General features: G+C 36.7%; 1 protein-coding gene across 1 annotated transcript; it reads right to left on the reverse strand.

Moving 5' to 3' along the window:
• Nucleotides 1–1,337: 1,337 nt before the first annotated feature.
• On the reverse strand, nt 1,338–20,822 carry ccm2l (CCM2 like scaffold protein). The gene is made up of 10 exons (XM_055188852.2): nt 20,699–20,822; nt 15,548–15,715; nt 15,329–15,412; nt 15,013–15,196; nt 11,501–12,108; nt 8,834–8,963; nt 7,060–7,123; nt 6,459–6,609; nt 3,902–4,040; nt 1,338–3,140 (listed from the first exon to the last, which is right to left on the reverse strand). The coding sequence occupies exons 1-10, from the start codon at nt 20,726–20,728 to the stop codon at nt 2,860–2,862; spliced, it is 1,839 nt and encodes a 612-aa protein (XP_055044827.1). The 5' UTR covers nt 20,729–20,822; the 3' UTR covers nt 1,338–2,859.
• Between the last annotated feature and the right edge of the window lie 4,052 nt (nt 20,823–24,874).

The raw sequence follows: 24,874 nt of genomic DNA on the forward strand, positions 1-24,874 counted from the left end.
GATTGGCTGACGGGTCTTTATTGTGAAACGTTTGAAACAAACGCACAGGCGCGCGCCGCGAGGAGGAAGAGAGATAAAGACATGACAGCTGTGGATGTCAATAGTTTTGAGCGCTCCCACTGTCGGAAACTCACAGTTTTTTGTATCCAATACATTTTTCTATATTTTAACTTGAAAATATGTATACTGGTTATAATGCGTTTATATATTTTTACGCTCCATGTTACAGTGTAATTATGCATTTAAATAATGAGTAATAACGATTAACACAATTTTTACCACAGGGCTGAATCCTTTATTTTGATTGGTTGAGAAATGTGTCACAGGTATGCATTATTATTTGATAAATGCACACCTGATCTGTCAAATTTCTTAAAATAACCTCCAGAGCAATGTCTGTACCGTGGTATAAACGAAGTAATTGACTCCAGTCATGAATTATTTGAAAATAATAATAATAACTATGCTTCGCATCGTACCACATTACCACCTTGGAAGTGCTTTATTTTCAAATAAATTAACGACCCGTTGTAAACTAAAGCAATAAGCCCCAAGAAGCATTGGGTACCCGTGCATTTTATAACAGCTAAGGGGCGTTGTTAGGCAAGACGCGAAGCTGTTATAAAATGCACTGTAACCCCACTGCTTCGTGGGACTTATTGCTTTTATAAAATGGTTACTTCATATACATAGCAGGTTTTCATAAAATAAAACACAAATAAGTTGTAATTATATTAGTACAAATATTAGTCTTCCGCCAAACAAAGTAGTTCCTCAGAATCAAGTGTTGCTGCAACAGAGGGCAGTTCACAACCAACACGTACGCAGCAAAGACACAATGAAAATATGATTAAAGACTGTGGTGTTTATTTTTATAAATCAACATTCATCTAATATAATTTATACATTCATGTTTATATCGTGCAACTGTTGAAGTGATGATCAAATATGCTTGGAAGCATGCTTTAACACTTTCCCCGTCAGCGTTTTTTTTTAAAGTTGCCACCCAGTTTTAGTTTAATGCCTTACAGAAAAATTATCTTCTTTAAATAAACATAAAATATCAAATGAAAGAACAGACCATCCACTTTCAAACAACGCTTTCATCCTACCTTCATTTGTTCTCTTATCAGTTATCACCTCTCAAATTTTCAGCTAAAAGCGGAGATAATTCCATTTTTGTGAAGAACTTTTGTAAGAGATCAGATTCAGAGCCATCAAAACTTACACGTCACTCTAAATCCACCACAAAAAACCTTCTTTTTCATGATATTATCACGAATTTTTCCGTATTTTTTCGTGATCGTATAACGAATTCCTGTTTTCGTGTGATTATCACGTATTGGTTACTCAACTGTCTTGTCCTATTTTCTTACCATTGTCGCTTTGGTTTAGGGTTAGATTTACATAAAATGACATCCCTACCCAAACCCAACTCTAACCCTAACTCCAGGCGACATCGTCAATTCGTTATACGATCACGAATAAACGTGGAAATTCATGATAATATCACGAAAATAGAATAAAAAAATATGTGACTATATCACGAAACCTCGTGAGACTGTAGTTATATGCTAGTTAATGCTATATGCTAGTGTTTAGGCTAAAGTTCTACTATTGACATAACAGTTTTGCCGCTCAGAAACGACCATTAACAACCTCCAAACAATTGTTTATTCCTTTTCGGGCTCAAAGATAAGGTCTGTTTACACACACACACACAGAGCTACTGAAAGGAGCTGCTTTATGAAACAGCCAATCAGAGCAGAGCTCAATATTATTATTCATGACATTTCAAATAAGGTAATAATAGACCATTTAATTCTAAAGGCAAATCCTAGGATTGTAAATGGACATGTAAAACGTAAATGTTTTGTAAAATGTTGATATCAGAGAATAATTTAAAATATTATTTCAATGCATTCTTTAGTACTTTTAAGATTATATCAGTTCATTTTTTTTATTTGTTTATTATACAAAAAATTCTAAAAAACAAATATTATAAGCCTATACAAAATTACAAATCACTGACTAACGTTTCTGACGTTCTGCATTACTTTTAGTGAGCAGTAGACAATTTCCCTGCATGACACCTAGTTCACCTCTTTATTTTAGTTTACGAGGAACAATAATAATCAGTGTTGTATTTATAGCAACGATGATGTGTAAAACTTTATCTAAACTGTATCTCACCCTGTTCTTCTCTGCGGTCAATCGTATTACACAACAGTATTATTACATGGCCTGACATATGTATGTGCCATTTTGATAACCCTCAATAATGGGCACATGCCCATTAACTCTCTCCAGCTGGCACAGATAAGAGAGCAGCAAGGGGAAGGGCATTGGATTGTGAAGGTGACAGTGCCTGTGGAAAGAATGACATAGCTGTATTTGTATGAGCTATTCTCCCTGCAGACCAGAGTGACCCATGTCTCCAGCAGAGTATACTCTTCATCATCATCTTCCTCGTTTTTGATATGATACATTGGTGACCTTTATTTGAGCATTTTGTCTTTTCTTTCTGGTATTTTCTGACTCTCCCTCACTGTGCTGGTCTTCTAAATGAATCTATTCCGAATATGAAATAACCAACCCGTCATGCAAATGATACAGTTGCAAATTAGATGCAAAATGTGTTATATCATAAACAGCACCTCTGTGGTCAAATAAAGTGCATGTACATATAAATCATTAATCTTTGGGAAAAGACATACAAAGACATAATATATAGATAGATACAGTAACCAAACATTTGAAAGCTAAACCCTGTTTTCAAACACCTCAATAGTGCAACAGTTATAAAACACAGTAGCTTGACTTTAAAACTATGATTAATAAAAGAGAAAATAATATGTTTTAAAGGTAATAGTCTTCTTCTTCTATGTCTCCATTCCCTTCCTCGAAGCCCAAGGCCTCAATGTCATGTGTGATGTCATCGATTCTGCGGTTGAAGTCCTGAGAGCCGGAAGGGAGGGACCAGCCGTCATAACCTCGAACCGCTGTGGCAGAAGTGTTGCTCATGCTTCGTTTGATTCGCCCAAAACTGTCTGTCAAAATCCCGCCCTCACGGATCCCAATGTCCTCCAGGAATGCCTCGAAGACTCCTACATCCTTATCGGGAATAAAGGGTCTCATGCCTGCTCACACGGGAGAGAAAATACATGAGATTTAAGAGTGGCTTGTTGAGTTGAAATATTAACAAATTTTATATGCTTTACATAATTTAAATGAATGCATAAAACTGCACAAACAATACTGAATGCTGAATGTCTCTGACTGTATTTAGACAAGAATCGAGCTGACTTAGACTTTGCTTGCGTGTCGGGTCAGATGTTTGTACGGCCAGCAGAGGTATAAGTAGCTTTTTGTGAGAGTGTTATGTAATTGTGTCTCTTCCGTGTCTTACAGTGTAAGCCGTGTGGCTTTATGTGATTTGCTTACTCCAGAAAACTCTTCACAGTAACTATCTAACTGTGAGAAATACTCACACTGCCCATTTACTGTATTCTTTATATGGATCATCTTCTAAGTATGTTATTTATAGCCTGTCATGTTTCTTTTCCTACACTGACGATGGTAACACGCTGTGTAAATCTGTCACGCTGAATGTGCGATGGAATGACTTTTATGACCATGTGCTCATGAATATTCATTATGCATGTTACTATATAATGAGCCAATGATAGGCACCAGTTACACATCTCTAAATACAATGCAAACGTTCAGTAAACATTAGTAGAATTATACAGAATAAGAGGATAATTTACTGACAATATAGCACAAAATAACTCAATGATACAGATATGCATGCAGACGGAGATGATTACAGGCACACAATCGGCTAAAGAAAGAAAGAGAGACAGAAAAGAGTTTTGTATTGTGTGTTGTGTGTTCTCACCGAGCAATAGAAACTTGCGTGAGTCTCCATAGAGCTCCAGCAGATCTGTGCAGAATTGCTCTATGGGAGCACCCAGTCTGTATTCTCTCAGGAACAGAGCAAACTGCTGAATCTCCTGTGGTGTCAACTTACTTCTCAACTGACCAATGAGAACAAAGCAGAAAAATACACAGCAGTGTTATAATACACTGTTAGAGAAATGGTCTGAAAATGGCCCCTAGTTGTTACTGGGGCGGTACCTTTACAAAAAGTACACATTTGCACCTTAAGGGTTCATCTTAGTACCCTTAGACCATTTTTTCTGACAGTGTAGAGTACTATGATAACAAAGCGGCATGGATATTATGTCTAACATCTTATTTTGTGTTTCACAGAAGAAGTAAAGTTATACGAGTTTGGCTTACGATAAAAACCTTTTTCCATTTTAAATTTCTGTGTAAGTTTAAGTTGCACTGTGTAACTGTTAGGAGGATCTCTTGACAGAAATGCAATATAATATACATAACTATATTATCAGTGGTGTATAAAACGAACTGTATGGTTTTTATTACATTAGTATGAGCCGTTTTTATCTACATACATTGCGGGTCTCCTTACATGGAAATCGCCATTATGTTTCTACAGTAGCACTAAATGAACAAACTGTTCTACAGAGTGCGTTTCGTCCCTACGTTGTCTCAGGCGATGACGTGTTTGTCTTGTGGCAGCTACCATATGCGTTTTGAAACACACCACCTTTAACTAACAATACATAATGTTGCAAATAATACATTTTTACAATACAAAAATGTTGTTGCCCCTTCGGCTCCCATTTAGGAAGATAACACGGCAGCATATTAATATAAAATTATTTGTGTTTATTTTAACAAAAAAGGTCATATACATTTGGGATTGCATGAGGGTGAGTAAATGAAAAGAGAATTTTCTTATTTGGGTGAACTATTCCTTAAAGGTCCACTGTGTAGATTTTTAGTGGCATCTAGTGGTGAGATTGTGAATTACAACCAATGGTTGAAAGTCCACAGCTCTCCCTTTCGAAACACAGAGAAGCTACGTTAGCCGTCACAGGACAAACACATCAATGTCTGACACAACGTACACTGAAAAAATTATTAATTCAATTTACTCAAACTTTTTAAGGTAAGTGGTTGCAATCAATTTATTTAAAGGTGCACTGTGTATTTTTTAGAAGGATCTCTTGACAGAAATGCTAAATAATATACAAAACTATATTGTCAAGGGTGTATAAAAACCTTACATTATGAACCGTTATGTGTTTATTACCTTAGAATGAGACGTTTTTTCTACATACACAAAGGGTCCCCTTACATGGAAGTCGCCATTTTTTGTCACCATGTTTCTACAGAAGCCCTTAATGGACAAACTTTTTGACTAAGTTGTCTCCAACGATGAAATGATTGTCCGGTGGCGCTACTGTAGCTTCTCTATGTGTTTCAAAAGCGAGGGGTGGGCAGTAGACTGAGCCGTTGGTTGCAATTCGCAACCTTACCACTAGATGCGGCTAAAATTTACACACTGCACCTTTAAGCTACATTTAAACAAAAAAGATATTAAAATAAAATAAAAACTTGTGTTTAAATGTAGCTTAAATAAATTGATTACAACCACTTACCTTAAAAAAACTGAGTAAATTGAATGAATCATTTTTTTTCAGTGTAGTGACAAAACGCGCTCTATAAGAACAATTGTCCATCTAGGGCAGTGGTTTTCAATCTTGTCCCAGGAGACCCACTGCTCTGCATTTTGTATGTCTCCCTTAACTGACACACCCAGTTCTGTTCATTGATCTCATCCTTCCGATCCAACAGAAGTGGATGTGCACAAAGATCGCTGAAAGTGGAAGTAGCTACTATGTATCAGCGTGATAATCCCCTATTCATTTTATAAGGTCTTCATTAGGGTGGTCCTTATAATGGGTCAGTTTTTTTAAATGTTCAACTCTCACCCCCTAAATGTGTTAGGATATCAATAAAAACACACTGTGCACATTAAAAACCATTTAAAAACCGCACAACACACATAAAACTTGCTTCTTGGAGGGTAACTTTGTTTCAGTTATTTCAGTCTCTTCTGATCAGAGTAACAATATAGCGGACTTGCTTTGTGTTGCTTCAGCCATTGTCTCAGTGTATATTGTCTATTGTGCTTCATTCACATTGAAGCTTTCTTGCTTTGGATATCACAACTAAAACAGGAGTTTTAATTGCATAGAGCAAATAAGTCCAATGCTGCCATAAGTATATATCATATACATGCTAGCACAAAGGATCACATAATACGCAAATGTGTTAAAGTTCAAAGGTCTTGAGCAACCTCTAAATATTAATAAATATTGAAAATAATTTGCCCAATTTTTGTATTTATTTAAAATTCAAACATATTGGTGTGGTGAGAGCATGAACTTTTAAAAGTTAAAAAATAAGGACCACCCTAGTCTTTATACACCATTGATAATATAGTTGTGTAATATTATATTGCATTTCTGTTTATATTATATTAAGATCCTTCATAAAAATGCACCTTTAAAGCATCTTACTATGATCATGTATTCCTGCAGGCTGGCATTAGTCGGCTCAGGATCGCTGTGTGTGGAGGCCAGGCTTCTATAAGAGTCATGATAGGAGAGAGATGAGCTCTCACTGTAGTTCTCACTGTAATATGCCTCAAAAGCCTCCTGAGAGCCATCACTGTGAGAAGAGATAAGAGATAACATTTTTTCTTTGGCACTGTAAGCAAATTTTAATACCGTACCAGATGTCTCCAGTAGACAGATATCAAAACAAATGGCCTTACACAAAGAACCTTATAACAATACAAAAATACTTATGGACAGCTCTCTTGGCATGAGTTAGGTTGGTTGTTTAGGGTTAAGACAATGAAAGTGATTGGAAAATCTGTTTTTGTGTATTGATTACCATTGGAAACCATGATTTTACTATAGTAACAACAGAGGAACCGTTTTTTTTCTTCGGTAAAAATAAAAAATAAAACCACGGCTACTTTTCGTAAAAGATAACAGCAGAAACTGTGATAGAGATCAGAGTTAAGATTCAGAAAGTAATGTAGGCTAATAGCAATTCATAAACACAGATTTCATGAATTGTGGATTTTTAGAATACACAAACACAGATACTCACTATGAACTACAGCAGCTGAAGTCTGTGTCATAGCCGTATGTCATATCACTCAGACAGCTGTCACCTTGGACAAGTATTGATGGAAAGGGAGAGAGACAGACATGATATATATTTGTGCTTTCCTAAAGGCATGTGATACTCTATTGTGAAACGATTTCTTGGCAACCACAGCGTATATATACATTGATAAAATCTGCAAAATATAGATGGCTTTTCTTTCATGCAAAATCTCTACTTGTGTCTGTACAGGCAAAGTTGAGCACAGACAATCATAAAACACTATATTGATGATCATGGGTTTTTAATAGTTTATAATAGTGATTTTTATCTGAACTTATGCCATAATACTGTAAAATTAGCCTGGGTTAGACATAATAATAAAATAGACATAAAAAATAAAAGATATGAGAATAATATTCTTTTTTTTTTATTTGATAAAAGTTTTGAAACCTTTTTTTTAAACCTTATAGCCAACCACAGGATTAATGTTTTTTCAGGACAACCAAGTCTATAGTGTTCAAAAACATCTAGGGCTCTATCTTACACAATGCGCTACGCAAGTGTCTTTCGCTAGTTTCCACCCTAATTTTCACGTTTAGCGCCGCGTTGTTTAAATAGCAAATGCATTTGCGCCCCCTTTTGCGCCCATGGGCGTTTTGGTCTGAAAACGAGGTGTGTTCAGGCGCATTGTTGGCGCGTTGCTATTTTGAGGCAACTAAAATAGACTACGCCATTGACCAACAAAAACCTGGTCTAAAGTCTAAAGTCAATGGCGCAAAGTGTTTTATGTTATTTAAAGAGCGCATTAGTAATATGCGCCTATAAACGGGAGGACAAGGCGGGTTTGCTTATCACAAAGTACATTAATGCGCAGCAGCACAAAAATGCTTTTAAATATGAAAGATTAAAGGATTGAATGTAAAATATTATTATTGAGTCTCTTGGACATAAATGAGGACTAATTATGAGACGTTAGAAGGCGCAAAGAGCTGCTTCACCTGCAGCCTGATAAGTAAATAAATGCTTTGCTTTAAACAAATGCATCTGTTTTTAAATGTTTTTTTTTTTAAATGCTACCTCACGGATTTATTGTATATGATGACTCTGTACCTGCGGATATGGTGAGATGAGAAACATTTTTAAGTAATGGTTAAAAAAAACTCTTTGCTAAAAAACGCTGTCCAAAGTGCTGAACATGAGGAGAGCCGTTTGTAAATTCTTTATCTCATGTTTGTTACAAATAAAGTATTTTTAGAGTACAAACCTTATCTTACATACTTGTAAATTATTTTTTGATGATATTGGATAGCCATACATTTAAAGCAATTACAAGCCTGCTTTTTTACTTCCATGACTAAAAGAAAACGGGTTTTAAAGGTTTTAATAAAAAAATAACAATTTCAATACAAGTGAAAAACAACACAATTATTTAACATTAATCTTAAACTGGGGATCTTCTTCCTCTGCTTAGTTTTTCAGTTTACAAAGTCCGTCATCTAAATAGGGATTAGACATAGCGCCAGCACAACTTGCTTTTAAAGGGGATGAGAGCTGAGCTTCTCATTGGTTTACTGCACGTTACGCCCAAAATACTCCCATTACAATAGGACCAACCCTTTTCGACCATGTGCTCGGCGCACAAACCATTTTTCCCGTCGTTAAATTAGCAAAAGTGGATTCGGACACGCCCATTTAGACGTTGCGCTGTGCGCTTTAGACAATGCGCTTAGATCGTTAAAATAGGGCCCCTAATGTCAATGTTGATGTCACTCACTTCTTTGCAGCCAATAGCGATCGGGCATGGTGTAGTGATATCCCGCCCTGTCGACGCACTCAATGGTCTGATGTCCATAGATGATCTGAAACATTTGACAAATGAGGGCGCAGTATTCCTCTGCAGCATCCTGGATTAGTGTTTGTGTGTGACCAAAGTAGAGATTAAGAAAGAAAAATTAATGGGTATATAACATACATTGACCTTTCTGTTTTTCTTTCTTTTACACAGACATTTCATTCCCAGAAGCAGCAAGATCATAATGTGGGTCAACACAATCCCATGCATATTAATGACCGAACACACACGCACGCACACACACACACACACACACACGCACCACATGTGCTCAGACCACTGACACAGAACCTTGTTACATAAGACTTAAGATTACATCACAGTCTGCTCTGAGAGCGCTGCTTACACATCTTGTCAGTGAAATCACTGCAAGGGGCGGAGCTAAAGCTCACAGTGAGGCATTTATATCTATAACATTATCTGACCAAACTAGAAACTCCACATCCTATTTCCTTCAAACTGTCCAACCTAATTATCATAAAGATATATAATAGTGAATATATATTTCTTCAAGTGGCACATTTACAAATAGTATTAATCCATCCATCCATCAACAGAAATAGCCTTTTAAAATATTCATCTTTCTTTCATTTACATTAATAGCCTATAGGTATCCATCTACATTAATGACTTACTGACTAAACCTTTCACCCAAATGAATTACTTAGTGATACTTTCATCCATCATCCATCCATCCTTTCTGTCATTCATTTATTCATTCATTCATTCATTCAGATAAATGACTTAATAATCCTTTCACCCAAATTAATTACTTAGTGATACTTTCATGGATCCATCTATCCACCCATTTATCCATCATTCATTCTTTCTATCATCCATCCATCCATCCATCCATCCATCCATCCATTCTTTCTTCCTTCCTTTCTATTCATTCATTCATTTATTCTTTCTTTCTTTCTTTCTTTCTACCTACCTACCTACCTATCTAACTATCCTTTCTTTCTTTCTTTTTTTCTTTCTATTCGTTCGTTCGTTCGTTCATTCATTCATTTAACCTTTCTTTCATTTATTAATTCGTTCCTTTATTTGTTCTTTCATTCACTCATTAACTCATTCATTCATTCATTCATTCATTCATTTAACCTTTCTTTCTTTCGTTTGTTCATTCTTTCTTTCTGTCTTTTTTATTCATTCATTTTTTCTTTCTTTCTTTAATTCATTCATTCATTCATTCATTTAACCTTTCATTCGTTTGTTCGTTTATTCATTCATTCATTTAACCTTTCTTTCTTTTGTTTGTTCATTCTTTCTTTCTGTCTTTTTTATTAATTCTTTCTTTCTTTAATTCATTCATTGATTCATTCTTTCATTCATTTAACCTTTCATTCATTTGTTCGTTCATTCATTCATTCATTTAACCTTTCATTCCTTTGTTCATTCATTCATTCTTTCTTTCTTTTTTTCCATGACTTACTGACTAATCCTTTCAACAGAATAAATAACTTAGTGATACTTTTATCCATCATTCTGTTCGTCCATTTATCCATCCATCCATCCATCCATTCATTAATGTATTCATTCATTCATTTAACCTTTCGTTCGTTTGTTATCTTTCTTTCTTTCTTTCTTTCTTTCTTTCTTTCTTTCTTTCTTTCTTTCTTTCTTTCTTTCTTTCTTTCTTTCATTCATTCATTTATTTATTCGTTCATTCATTCGTTCGTACGTTCATTTAACCTTTCATTCATTCCTTTATTTGTTTATTCATTCATTTCTTTATTTGTTCTCTCATTTATTCATTAATTTAACCTTTCGTTCTTTCTTTCTTTCTTTTATTCTTTCATTCTATGACTTACTGATTAATCCTTTCAACAGAATAAATTACTTAGTGATACTTTCATCCATCCATCCATCATTCCGTCTGTCCACTCATTCATTTATTCATTCATTTATTCATTCATTCTTCTTTTTTTCTTTATTTCTTTTTATTCTTTCATTCATTCTTTTATTCATTCTATGACTTACTGAATAATCCTTTTAACAGAATAAATAACTAAGTGATAATTTCATCCATCCATCCATCATTCCGTCCGTCCACCTATTCATTCCTTCATTTAACCATTTGTTCGTTCTTTCTTTTATTCATTCATTCTATGACTTACTGACTAATCCTTTCAACAGAATAAATTACTTAGTGATACTTTCTTTCATCCATCCATCCATCATTCCGTCCGTCCAATCATTTATTCGTTCATTCATTTATTCTATGACTTACTGACTAATCCTTTGATCTGAATAAATTATTCCATCCATCAAATATGTCCGTTCATCCCTCCATTCATTCATTCATGCACCCACATGAATGACTTCCTAAGTAAAAATGCCTCTATTCATTCATTCATTTATTCACATTAAGTTTGGTTACCCATCAATATCATCTGTTACATACACATTAATAACTTTTTTGTCCTTTCACCCAAGTGAATGAAGAATAAATGCCTCTATCCATTTATGCATTCATTCATTCATTTATGGCTTGGTATTCCATCCATCTATGTTAACATATTATAATTACATCTGTCCATCCATTCATTCCCCATCCCTTGTAATGGATCATTTAGCCAGTCTCACCCTGTTCTCAACAGCCAGTATGACCAGGTTACAGTAGGCATCAGGGCATGGCATGGGTTCTAAAGGGTTGTGGTTTCTTCTCTCCCAGCTGCCATAAGACCTCCCCCTTTCCCAGCTCCCTGTGCAAGCCTGCCTGCGTTCCCAGCTCCCACCCGGAGTGTGTTTCCTCTCCCAACTGCCACCTGGTTTAGCTCCGTGCCTCTTCTCCCAGCTACCTCCTACTACTCCACCTCCACGACGCTCCCAGCTTCCCCCTACAGGGCGCCTATCCCAGCTTCCACTCATGGTCCGCTTCTCCCAGCTACCTCCGCAAGGCTTCCGGGCCTGCCTGCGCTCCCAGCTCCCGCTCACATGTTTCCTCTCCAGGCTGCCACCGCCACCACTGCCTCCTCCACCTCCAGTCCCACCACCTCCTCCTCCCACACTGCCCTGTTTGGGCTCATGGCGAGAGGACAGTTTCCAGTCCACACCACAGATGGTGTGCCGGCGCTCCATAGTGCCTCCCGCAGGTCTGGGATCGGTATTGCTTATGGTTTGTCTGCGGCTCTCCAGACCAGTAGGCCTGTTCTCCAGACTGTCACCTGCTAGCACAGTGTCTACATTTAGACCTGAAAAGACAAACAATGAAATCAGAACTAAACCTGCAACTACTTTTTCAACACTATTGTCCCATAACACAAACACAACATGATTTCACAGAAATGTATTAATTTATTTGTGTCCATGGCACAAAATTCAGCCCTTTTACATACCTGGAGCATGATTTTTTTGTGTAGTTTTATGTAGCTGTTTTCTCTTTTTTCTATTTTTAAATCATTGTCGCTTGGGGTTGAGGTTAGAGTCGTGGTTTGGATTAGGATGTAACTAAATGATTCTAACCCCAACCCTTAAGAGGCAATTGTAAGAAAATAGTAAAAAACTATGAGAAAACAATACATAAAATGGCACGAAAAAGAAAGTTGTGCCACGGCCACGAAAAACTATTTATAGAAACTATTTTAAAGTGACACGAAAAAGACATTCATGCTCAAGGCACGCAAAAAAGCCGAACTCAGCGCCATGGACACGAACAAATTAATTACATTTTTCGTGACTATAACACGAATTTCTGTGAGATCAGTCTGCACAAACAATGATGAATGAAAACATAAATGTATGTACAGTAGAGATGAAACAATATAAAAATGTTACATCACAGTTATAGTGACCAAAATCACCATGGTTAATAATATTATTAGGTTTCGTAAACAATTTCTAGAATAAACTAAAAAAACTACAGATGCAAACCAAATTTAAAATGGATTTTACATGTAATTGCACTTTTGTTTAGATAAAAATTACATTAACATTAATCGTGGCACATTTGGGGTCGTGAGATAAATGTTTATTTAGTTTAAATAAAACACACTTGAGAAAATCAGATTTTCATGTAAATACAGGACAAATCAGCAAGCATCTGTCTGCATATGTTATGAGAAATAGGGTGTACTTTAGGACCCAGGAATAAGCTGCACGACCGCTGCTCTCACAGCAATCGTGGAAGAAACATATGAACAGAGTAGAAAGGAGCTCACATCTGTAGTTCTGTTCATTTGGTCCGAACCAAAAGCAAAAAAATGATACATTGTAGCAGTTTAAGTTCCTTTTCACACCACACCGATGGCTCTGTTCCGCACCAGTTGAAACGAACCAAAATTCCGTCATGTGGTAGGATCTACATCACTCATTGGCCACATGTATTTGAACGTATTTCCTAAACTGCTTTTCGATTGGTCCGAATCAACGTGCGCGAAATTCCAACGGAACCCCGGAAGTAAACAAAAAGAAGGAAAATACAGCAGACACCTGCTGTATGTGCGTGATGTAATTATGTCCGTGGTTGTTATACATAGTTTGTATACAGCGCTCTAGACAAACGGCTTGAAAACAACATTTTAATGCACTACAAACGGTAAAGACACCAAATTTCCGAGGCTCCGCCCGCCCCTCCTCACAACTCCAGGTATGTCCGCGATCTGTCATTGTGCTAATATTAGGTATGTTGCTAAAATTTTAAAAATGGTTAAATGCTAAAACTAGTTGTCCCGATAGAAAGATCTTGAAAAAAAAGCTTTTTAATGAGACCAAGATCATGTTTATGGGTTCACTTCAAGAATAACAAAATACTGGCCATTTGAAAATCGAAAATCATCGCTTTATTTTGTCCCATGCGTTCCATTAAAATTCAAGGTAACTTAATGGATCACCGAATCATGAAAATTATAACGTTTTTTGCTATAACTTTTTTAATTTTTGAGATACTGACCTGAATATTTCAGGATAAGCTGTTTGCCATATCTTCTAAATATTCTTTTGAAAGAATATTAATATTCTTCTGAAAAGTCAGATGTATAAAAAAACAGACCACTAATTACACCAAATAACACTCTTTATTCAGAATATCGCTAATAACGGCTGCTTCACATTCTTTGTCCATTCAAGCAGATTTTGGAGGTGGTAAAACTCCCGTGGTCGTCGTTCAAATGTATTAAAATTTCGTTCACTCGTAGTTTAGCAATTAAACTAAATGTCTATTACAATTTCAAGAATGTCTTACCCAACTTCAAAAACAACGATTTTACAAACAACAGACTTTGGCGAGCTCACACGGCCAGTTGTTAAACATGAAAGGTGGTGACTGAAAACGAGAAGGTACCTATGATTCTTCCGGTGGTGTTAACAATAAAAACTTTCGCCATCAACAAAGCAACAGAACCATTATTTTCCACAACACCGCGCGCCGCCCGAGGAAATCGTTGAGCGAAACCAAAAAGTCAGCCGCGATAGCGAAGTTAGCAACATACCTACTAATATTGCTAATAGAAACTGTCAACAACCACTTCCACATCCGAGAATGCACGGCGCAGTCGACTACTCCAGGTATTCGGTCGGGTCCATCTTGGATCGTGTTCTCACCACAAACAAACCGCTCTAGAGTTCGTTTGAAAGCGTACCGAGACCACCTTTTCAAGGAGGTCTCGGTCTGCTTGTTTGGTCCGCTTTTGGTGCGCACCAGAGTTCGATTGCTGCATTTTCACCTGCCCAAACGAACTGAACCAAGTGAGCAATCGAACTCTGGTATGATTCAACCGAACTAAATAAGGCAGGCGTGAAAACACCCAGATCCCATCTTTTAATGGAAAATGAATAGAAAAGATCGATCTGTCTAAAGAAATATAAAGTAAACTAACTAGATTTCCCTAAATGTGAGCATTTTTTTGGATATACATTCAGTCAGTGAAGCACTGTCAATACAAACAGATGGCAGCAGATGTGAATGTGTTTGTCTTATTGCTCAAATTGGTTGATGCTGGACAAGAGCTGTGACACGAAACGGTTAAAGAGTAATTAAAGAATGACGCGGTTATACTAACCGTTACCGCAGTTAACCATTAAACCGGTAATCGTTACATCTCTAATGTACACTTTACACTTCAATCCCTCGATTGTTCAAACCAAATGTTTCTACAGACCAGTTTTGAGCACTAGGAGGTGCAATGCATCGTCCCGCAGGTAGGAGGCAGCAGCGATTTCATGTGTAGGAATTCTCAGCAACAATTTTTCGTTGTCTCTCCAGGTGAGCAACAGACAGCGAGCCGACAGACTGAGAATACAGTCCTGCTCTATACTGGTCTTCAGAGGTAAAACCCTTAACTTCTACAAACAGAGAGAGAGAGAGAGAGAAAGAGAGAGAAATAAATGAAACTGTAATCACTGTTGACTCTACTTACATCACAATGTAGTAACCATACATCTCAAGTTATTTTGTGTCATGTACGCTGCTCTCACCCTGGCTGTGTCCAGTAGTTGCAGCAGTTCGTCTCTGCTTGATGGGTTCAGAGAACATGACACCCACGTCAGGTGTCCCAGAAACTGTTGGTGACATACACAAAAGTCAAGCTTTCTGAAATGCATACAGAATCTGCCAAACTCAAATCATCTTTCATCAAGTCTTTCTCCTTAAACATTGTGAATATGACTAATGGAGTGTATAGTTGTGTATATAACCTTAACTTCCTTCTCCACATAGTCATAGATGAGTCTCTCTGGATGGATGAGGTAATCTGGTGGGTAGAGGGGCACAGTGTGCAGGGGTCTACGGTACACGCTGCCTTTGTCTGTCTGTCGCCGGCTAGATTTAGAGAACACCAGGCGCTTTATTGGTGACACAAAACCCTGAAAGACGAATTGGAAATATTTGTAAAATAAACGTATGTGGCCACAAAAATCCCAAGTGCTGTTATGATGATGATGTTACTCAAATACATTAGACAAAATGTGATGGCATCAGCGAGACAGCTGTTAGATAGATTAGACACTAGGTGCCTCACTGACAGCCTTATAAATGATATGTGTATGTTTATTTATGCATTCTTGTCCCTCTATATAATCATACATGTGAGCACGTCAGTAAACTACAATGTGGAACTAATGATGTAATGTTCGGTGAATCTGTATGTAAATGTGTGTGTAATGTATCGATATCAATCAAGCATTTTCGACATGTCAATGACTGAATGTGTGTGCTTATACAGGATGTGAGTTAATGATCCCTATCAATCATCCTGGCTGCTTTCAGGGTGCTTGTCCAAATGCATTAAATTCACAAGAAGGCAACTTCCAACTAATGAATCAACCCTGTCGCATCATGACTATATCATTAAATCCAAACAATAACTCCATTATCACATTCAGTTAGGCTACAATGCATTCCCACTTCGGAAATACGTAATGCGATAATCCTTTGTACATCATATGAAGCTGTGGTATTTCCTATATGATATCTGGCCCAATGGTGTCAAAAAATGCACCTTTGCGATAGGATTTTTTTGGGCCGATACCGATTTAAACAGACAACTTCTGGCCGATAGCGATATTAAACACTTGTATACAATACTATACAATTGGTCTATTAGCTAGTTTATTTCTGCATCAAATTATTTTTAGTGAACATGGATTTGATCTAATTAACATTCAACTGACCAACATAATAAGAGAGGCACAAATTAAGCTAAAACAAATATAATAAGACAGCATGACAACCTTCAAAGGTGGTTTTTGCTATTCAGAATTTATTTTATTAACAACATTAGCTCATTTTTTTTTTTACATATAATGGATTTCTTTATGCAGTTAATTAATAAACAATCTGTATCGGCCTTTCTCGTGCGATTGCCGATATGCCGATGGTTTCAAATTCTTCAAAAATCGGCCGATAAATATCGGCGGCCGATACATCGGTGCATCACTAATTTATACATTTGAAAATATATTTCGTTTTAACCTTCCTATATGTATTTCAAAATGTATTGGGGAACAAGTACATTTCTACTCTTACAACCCATACGACTATACTGTATATATATACACAGTACTGTGCAAACGTCTTAGGCCACCATCACCAACTTTGTTGCTTTAGCAAAGTTTTAATGTCCATCCATATTTATTTTTCACTCTTTTTTTAGATACACACAGAAAATGCAGGAAAAATGTACACAATATTTAATACAAAACAATTTTCAGGACTAAATCAGGCATCAGTCATATTTAGTGTGACCTTTCTTGGCATGAAACACATCTTGAGCTTTTTTGAGGAGACTGAAGACCAGAAGTCATTCTATTAGAATTAGAAATTAGGATTTAATTAAATTTAGGTTTAAGAGATCCTGCAGCTGCCTGCTATTGCTCAAGTGGAAGGGGAGGTTACCCTAAATACACTTCAGCAAATACTTTTATACAGTTTTTAATACTACATACACATTTCCTGTATTTTTTGGTTGTATTCTAATAAAAAGACTGTGAAATAATTATATATGATCACATACAATTGCAACAAATCTATTGGTCCCAGGTGAAAAAGTAGTACACTTCCATAGTGTACTAAAATGTTTATGTACTTAATATGAATATGAATATGAACTAAAATGCACTTTTAACATACTATCTCTGTATTAAAAAATGTATTTAGTTAACACTTGTATTAAACTTGAACTCAACTTTCATACAAAGATGGGTTCAAGTTAACTACATGTGCTACCCAAATACATTTTTTAAATACATTTTTAGCACATTTTAGTTCATATTTATGGTGTCTCAAAATAGCACAGTGAAGTACACTAAGATGTTCTTAAGATTATCTCAAGTACTAAAGATACATTTTTAGTATATTAAGTACAAAATTAGTGTGCGAAAATAAAGCACTTTAAGTATGGAAGTGTACTAATCTTTCACCTGGGGTAGCATGGTGGCCTAAGACTTTTGCACAGTACTGTGTATTTATTTTTCCCTGGCAAAAATATAAAAGTTTGTATAAAACATATAAAGTATAAGTATAAAATGCATTAGTATGTGTAAAATATAAAATAAGTATATTTCTGCAGTTGAAAATATATTTAATCTAAATCTTTTCAAAGCTGTTATGTTTACAGGTTTGTAACTAACAACGTTTTATTTTTCTTCCAATGCGATGTGAATATAAATTCTTTAAATTTATTTCAAAATATACAAATAAATGGCCGAATTTAACTTCAAACTATATTCAGTATTTGGCCTTTTAAAAAATGTATATATATATTTAACATTATTTTTGAAAATATATGTTTTTGCCGTATGGGTGTACACTACAGTTCATTATTTTCTAAGTTTTTAATGTGGTCACAATCATTAGATGCCTAATGAATATGTAATGCATAATGTGCACACATAGATACTTGTGTTTACATTTACATTATATATTTAGGCGTTTAGCAGACGTTATCCAAAGCGACAAAGATAGAAAACAATAAAAGCGATGTGTCATAGGGAGGCAATAGTACTAAAGGTGCTTATAGACGGTTTCAGCTAGCCTGGGTGCCAGACGATCTTAGCCCCGCCCACCACGATTTGAAATACGGGGAAGATCGGTCTGGCGTTTTTCCGTTGAGGAGCTGCTATGCTAGGAATAGAGCTGGTCGAACCAATCAAATTGTCAGGGCGGGCTTTATACGATGATGGACAGATGATCAACAGTAACGTACTCAATCACGTCATCAAAGAGCGCGTGTGATGAATCTGTTTAACGAAATGGCTGCCGCTGGAGAATTCAGATGTGTGGATTCTGCAATCGAGTCTGTTCTAAAAGATATCGACAGAGGATTGATTTTAAAAGAAGAACAGATAAACGCGATCAAGGCATTTGTTGATAGAAAGGATGTTTTTGCCGTCCTTCCAACGGGATTCGGCAAAAGTTTAATTTATCAGCTAGCTCCGATGGTCGCTAGGAAGACGGGGCATGAAAATCCTATTGTCATTGTTGTTTCTCCTTTGGTCGCGCTTATGGAGGACCAAGTTAAAGAGGCAACTGATATGGGAATCACGGCGATGCAACTCGGCGTGCACGACGAAATAGATATAATTAGCGGTCGTTGCCAGCTTCTTTTCGGAAGCCCGGAGTCGTGGCTGCTGAATAAGAAGTGGAGGGACATGCTAGGCTCCGAAACTTTTCAAGCCAACGTAATGGGTATTGTCGTGGATGAAGTTCACCTAACGTACAAATGGTAAGAGATAGTCTTACTCTATGACTTAGTAAATACTTCATGTTGTGATATAAACGAAATGTTGTAAACATAATAGGTGTTGATGTACATTCGCTAACTCAGTATAATCACAATGTTGTGTCATTGTAGCGTTGTAGCAGTTCGGTCAGGCTGCAAATACGTAATTTCAACATACATCACACACTCCGTTGCTCTGATTGGTCGTAGGTCTATCCAATTGAGTGCAGAGGCATTTTTCGGTTGAGACACGCCTCATAATTATAGCTCAATGGAGCGGTATCAGACTCAAATTCTGACTAGAATTGAGTATGGCAACGTCAGGCTAGGTTTCAGCAGTAACAACATATACAAATGGCTTTCGTGGAACAAACGTAACTTCTGGTAAACTTTGCAAAGAATTCTTAGAGTAGTTTATTTCTAACAAACAAATTAAACAAGTATATTACCTTAGTTACCTTAGATAGCCAAAAAGTTTCTGAAACTACACTGAGCTGACGTTACTGTGTAAAATGTGTACTATATAATGTATACAACTTCAAATCAGCTGCCAAACCTTCCTATCACATAGCGGTGATCCATGATGGCCATCTCTCCTCATCTTTAGGAAAACAAAACATTTCTTATTTTCAACGAGGTATTTGTTCAAGAGTTCAGTTTAGCCACTAACCAGACCATTAAACCGGAAGTTAAGTTCCTTCCAGATACGTAACCGTGACAGCGCACGTGCATCCAATGAAACCGTTATTAACAAGATACAAGTTTTTACTATTCCAAAACAATACCTGTTGAGAGAAAAAGAAAGATTTTTTTATCTGAAAAGGGAGAATAGATAGAAATGCGGCCAATATCTATGTCAAGTATCTATGTCAAGTATTTTTGGAAGAGATTGGGTTTTTAATTGTTTCTTATGTAATTGGTGCTGGATGGCACTGATGTAGTTGCATGTACCCAGTAGCATACAGATAACAGTGTAGGAAATCTCTCGAGTGTAAGCTTGTGTTTGTCCTGCAACCAGAAAACTTCATTCCCCTGAGATGATCTGCCTTTGAAACTGCAGTGTGGCTCAGCATGGAAATCTTTGGAAAAATTGTCTCATGATAGTACCCTGCATGATAATACAATTGAGAAAATAGGAAATCGAGTTTGCCACCTACCAGTAACTCAGCTGGGACAGCATTGCACTAGCAGTGCAAAGGTTATGGGCTCAATTCTGAGGGAGCACACATGCTAATAAAAATATATATACCCTATATGCACTTTAAGACGCTTTTTACATAGATGCGTCTGCCAAATGCAAATGCAAACTGTAATGCCATCAACTAATTATAAAAAATAATAAATTAATTAAATTAAGTAACTTCCCAATGAGTGTTGTTACATTTAGCAAATATCACAGTTTATGTAAAAATGTGTGAACAAACAAATTTGATTGAGAAAGTTAGCACAGTTATGTGGTACATCGACATACATATGAATGTAAACATAAAAGGTCACATGATCAGGTTTATCGAGAATGCAGTGTGCGGCGTACTGTACAACAAACAAACAAACACACACATAGCCTAAATATTCTTATGTCCAGCTAGTTTAAATGTACATTATAATGTGAATGATATGAACTTACCTTCTTGATTCGCTTAGGCTCATACTCCATATTGACCAGCCCGATGGCTTTGTTGTGTGTGAGAGTGTGTTTGTGTGTCTGTGTGTAGGACAGACCCAATCTCCTCTCAGCCCTCTGGAGCCGGGCAGGACTATGCAGGAAACACACTTCCTGCTGGACAGGAAACTCCACCAGAAAGTCGAAAATCCTTCAGTCTCAAAGTACTGATACACACATACTGACACAGCACAAAAAGCCAGGTAGCAAACACACCCAAAAAACTTCTCCAAAATAGTCATGAGAGGAACTAATGGGTTGGTACGTATTGGCAAGAGACATCAAAAACATGTACCTAAACCATATCGGCATGGTTTATGTATAAATAGTCTAGTTTTAGAGGGGGTTTAAGTATTTTAACTGGTCAGTCTGGTCTTAGCTGGTCAGGCTCAGCCACCAGGTAAGACCAGCTGAACATCACTGGAGGAGCCATCTTAAAGAAAAACACCACCGTTTTTCAATATTTTACTATGTTCTTACCTCAACTTAGATTAATTAATTCATACCTATCTTTTTTCAATATGTCCACTTAAGCTTTCTACAGCGCGTCTTGAATGTGTTAGCATTTAGCCTAGCCCCATTCATTCCTTAGGATCCGTACAGGGATGCATTTAGAAGCCACCAAACACTTCCATGTTTTCCCTATTTAAAGACTGCTACATGAGTAGTTACGTGGTGGCATCGAGCACTGATGGAAATTTAAGCGAGAGAGGGAGTGATGATGTTATTGCGCGCTGAGGTCGAAATATTGCAAACGTAGTGTTCTTCCGCTGTACAATATAGTTCTCAAAAAAATCGCCATGTTTTATTTTGTGCCACCACACTTACTCATGTAACTCCTCATGTAACAGTCTTCAAATAATGCAAACATGGAAGTGTTTGGTGGCCTCTAAATTCATCCCTATTTGGAGCCATAGGAATGAATGGGGGCTAGGCTAAATGCTAACACATTCACAACACGCTGTACAAAGATTAAGTGCACGTGTTGAAAAAAGATAGGGATGTACTAATTTGTGTAAGTTGAGGTAAGAACATAGTAAAATATTGAAAAACTGTGGTGTTTTCCTTTAAACCAGCTACTTCTATCTTAAACCAGAAAAGACCACCAACCAATTTAGCTGTTGTGTATTTGGCATTTAAAAATAATGCTCTGAAATAATAAAAAAAGTTGATGATGAAGTTCATTGGCCACGTTTAAAGTATTTCTCGAACAGAAAGATACTTTTCTGACTTTGAAATGATTAAAAATGATGTTTAAAGTAATTCATCTGCAATGGATGTCTATGGAGCAAAATAATTAAATCGTTTGTAAACTAAACTTTGTAACATTTATCCTTGCACCTATTATACATAAGTTACCAGCTTTATCTAATCATGTAAGGAAATGATGTGATGTACTGAACAGACAATTGTAATATGTGATTGTATCACACTAATGTAAACATATATAGGGGCGGTTTCCCGGACAGGGATTAGACTAGTCCTAGACAAAATTAAATGTAACTGAAAACAGCTTGCACTGACATATCTTAAAATACATCAGTGCCATTAGTTTGGCCTTGAAGTAATGTTTTTAGTAAGGCATGTTTGTTAAAACTAGTTATATTTCCTAATTAAACTAAGGTCTAGTCCTGGCTTAAGCTAATCTCTGTCCGGAAAACCACCCCATAATGTTTAAGTCTGTTTAAGATATACTTTTAAGAATACCCTTATAAATTGTATCACCATCTCAATGATCACTAGGTTTGGGTTTGACCTCCAAGAAGTCGTGTCAATCTTGCTGCAGTTACTCATAGCATCCACAGGGTGGCAGTGTGGGCCAGGATTTGTAATAAAATGGGGAGTGGCACTTTTATATGAAGAAAAGAGAGCTGATCACCTGCAGAGGTACAGCACGCTCACTTACTGCCAAACCCCCCCACAGATTCAATCTTTAAAGCCTTTGGTACCAAGAGTAATGTCATACAGTTACATACTTCTGAAGTGTAGAAATGTATGTTTATTCAGTTAGTGACATACTACAGAAACATAATGAAACTCCTTAGTTTTCAGTGACAATGTACTCGGATTGCTAAACAGCCCTGGGAGGGTACTGGCATACTGGTAGCTCCGTTTAAGAAGAAACAGATCATATAAACTCAATGTCATACTGGGACAGCGGCCAAACAGACCATGAAAATCATTGGCAGATGATAACGAAGCCTGAGGAGAAAGCAGTGGACTGGTGTGTTTGCTTAAAGTCAGTGTGAAATCAGAATATTTAATCTTCAAGCTCGATTTACATTATATGTTTAAAGAAAAGTAATCTTTCGTAAAAAATTCAACCATTCTACAATCTTACCAATAGTTTCCGACACAATATAATGCGGATTATGTCTAATGTAAGCGGATTATGTCTAATGTAAGTTTTATGGCAATAACACATGAAAGATAGCCTACTTTTGATAAAGATCCATAACCATTATAGGAAACGTGGTCATGCTGTCTAGAGGAAACTTGACCTCATGTCCATATCCCAGTGAAAAAGCCTCCTCAAAAGTATGCACTGCGGGGGTAACCCACAGCCCACAACTGCAAACTTGCATTCAGGTCTGGTTTCATTTTGGTTTGGGACCCACATATTTTACACATCGATTCCAGATCCGATCAATTCCCAATGGATAAAATGAAGTCCTGCGAGTCAGTTGTAAGAAGTTAACCCTAAATGGTTTCTTGCAACTTGGCCCTTGCACTCTCAGAAATAAAGGTACAAAGCTGTCACCCGGGCGGTCCCCTTTTAAAAAGCTCACTTTTTTCTGAAAGGGTGCATATTGGCAAAGATACCGTATATTTACATACAGTAGATACATCAGTAGCGGCTGTTTTTATGGGCCGCTTTATGCAAGTCTTTCGCCATATTGAAACGGTCCGAAGTGGTACCTTAACCAGTGTTGCCAAGTCTGCGGTGATCACTTTAAAACTGGTGACGCAGATTGCTTTTCCTGCTGTTAAATGGTAAAGCCAGAGTTTTGTTATCAGCTGTCAATATTAAGGTAAAAAAAGGGCACTGATGTATTTTAGCCCATTCCCCGCCAGCCATTTTTTGAAAAGTTGCCCACCAGCATTTTTTTGTGATTTTCACAAGTTTTATAAAATGCCTTCCAGGAAAAATGTCTTCTAATAATATATAAACATACAAATATTTCAAATGAAAGAACAGACCCTCTGCTTTTAAACAAACGATAAACAAACAAACAAAACGGGGGGAAAAAACGTTTTATCCTTTCATCATTTTTTTTCTCTGCTTATAAACTCTCAAAAAGCTGAATGATGCATTTTTGTGAAGGAATTTTGTTAGAGATCCAATTCAGAACAATTATCAAAACATGCAGAGTTTAAAATTAGTAAATAACGTTTTGACTTTAAAGGTTCTCTAAGCGAATTCACGCGTTTTAGACCATAAAACATTTTTTGTTACATACAGCAAACATCTCCTCACTATCTGCTTGCTTCCTGTCTGCTGATCAAACTGTAAAAAAAGCGATCTCTGTAGACAGCCCAGCCTCCACAAACTGCAGTAATAACAAACTGGCCAAACCTACACCAGAAACCATAACAAAGTGTTCTAACCAATAAACACCAAGAAGGATTTGGTGGTTGGGTTTGGGCGAGTTTATGTAAGCACGGAAGGGAGGAGGAGGAGTTAACTACGCTCAGTTTGTTTGAAAATACATTTCAAAAATCAACACACAGATTCGCTTAGAGAACCTTTAACGTTTTTTTTTTCATAAATTGGGTAAATCATCTAGTGGATAATCGCGGTATTGCAGATTAACATAAAAAAATCATCAGGAGCACTTTTTAATGCAAATTTTTTCTCTTAATTGACAAGATAACTCGTCAATGGCGGGAAAAGAGTTAAGATATGTCAGTGCAAATTGTTTTCAGCTTAGACACTCTTAGATTCATTTAAGTCTAGGGCTAGTCTAATCCTTGTTTATCCTAGTCCCAGACTAAAATGTATGTTTGAGCTGCCTTCATTTCAAAACGCCTTGTACTGACATTTTGTAACATATATCAGTGCCACTTGCAGTGGCGGTTCTAGACAAATTTCACTAGGGGGGCCAAGTAGTGGCCAGTGTTTTACCAAAGGGGCACATA

The sequence above is a fragment of the Misgurnus anguillicaudatus genome, chromosome 13, assembly GCF_027580225.2.
Source record: "Misgurnus anguillicaudatus chromosome 13, ASM2758022v2, whole genome shotgun sequence".
Classification (NCBI taxonomy): Eukaryota; Metazoa; Chordata; class Actinopteri; order Cypriniformes; family Cobitidae; genus Misgurnus; species Misgurnus anguillicaudatus.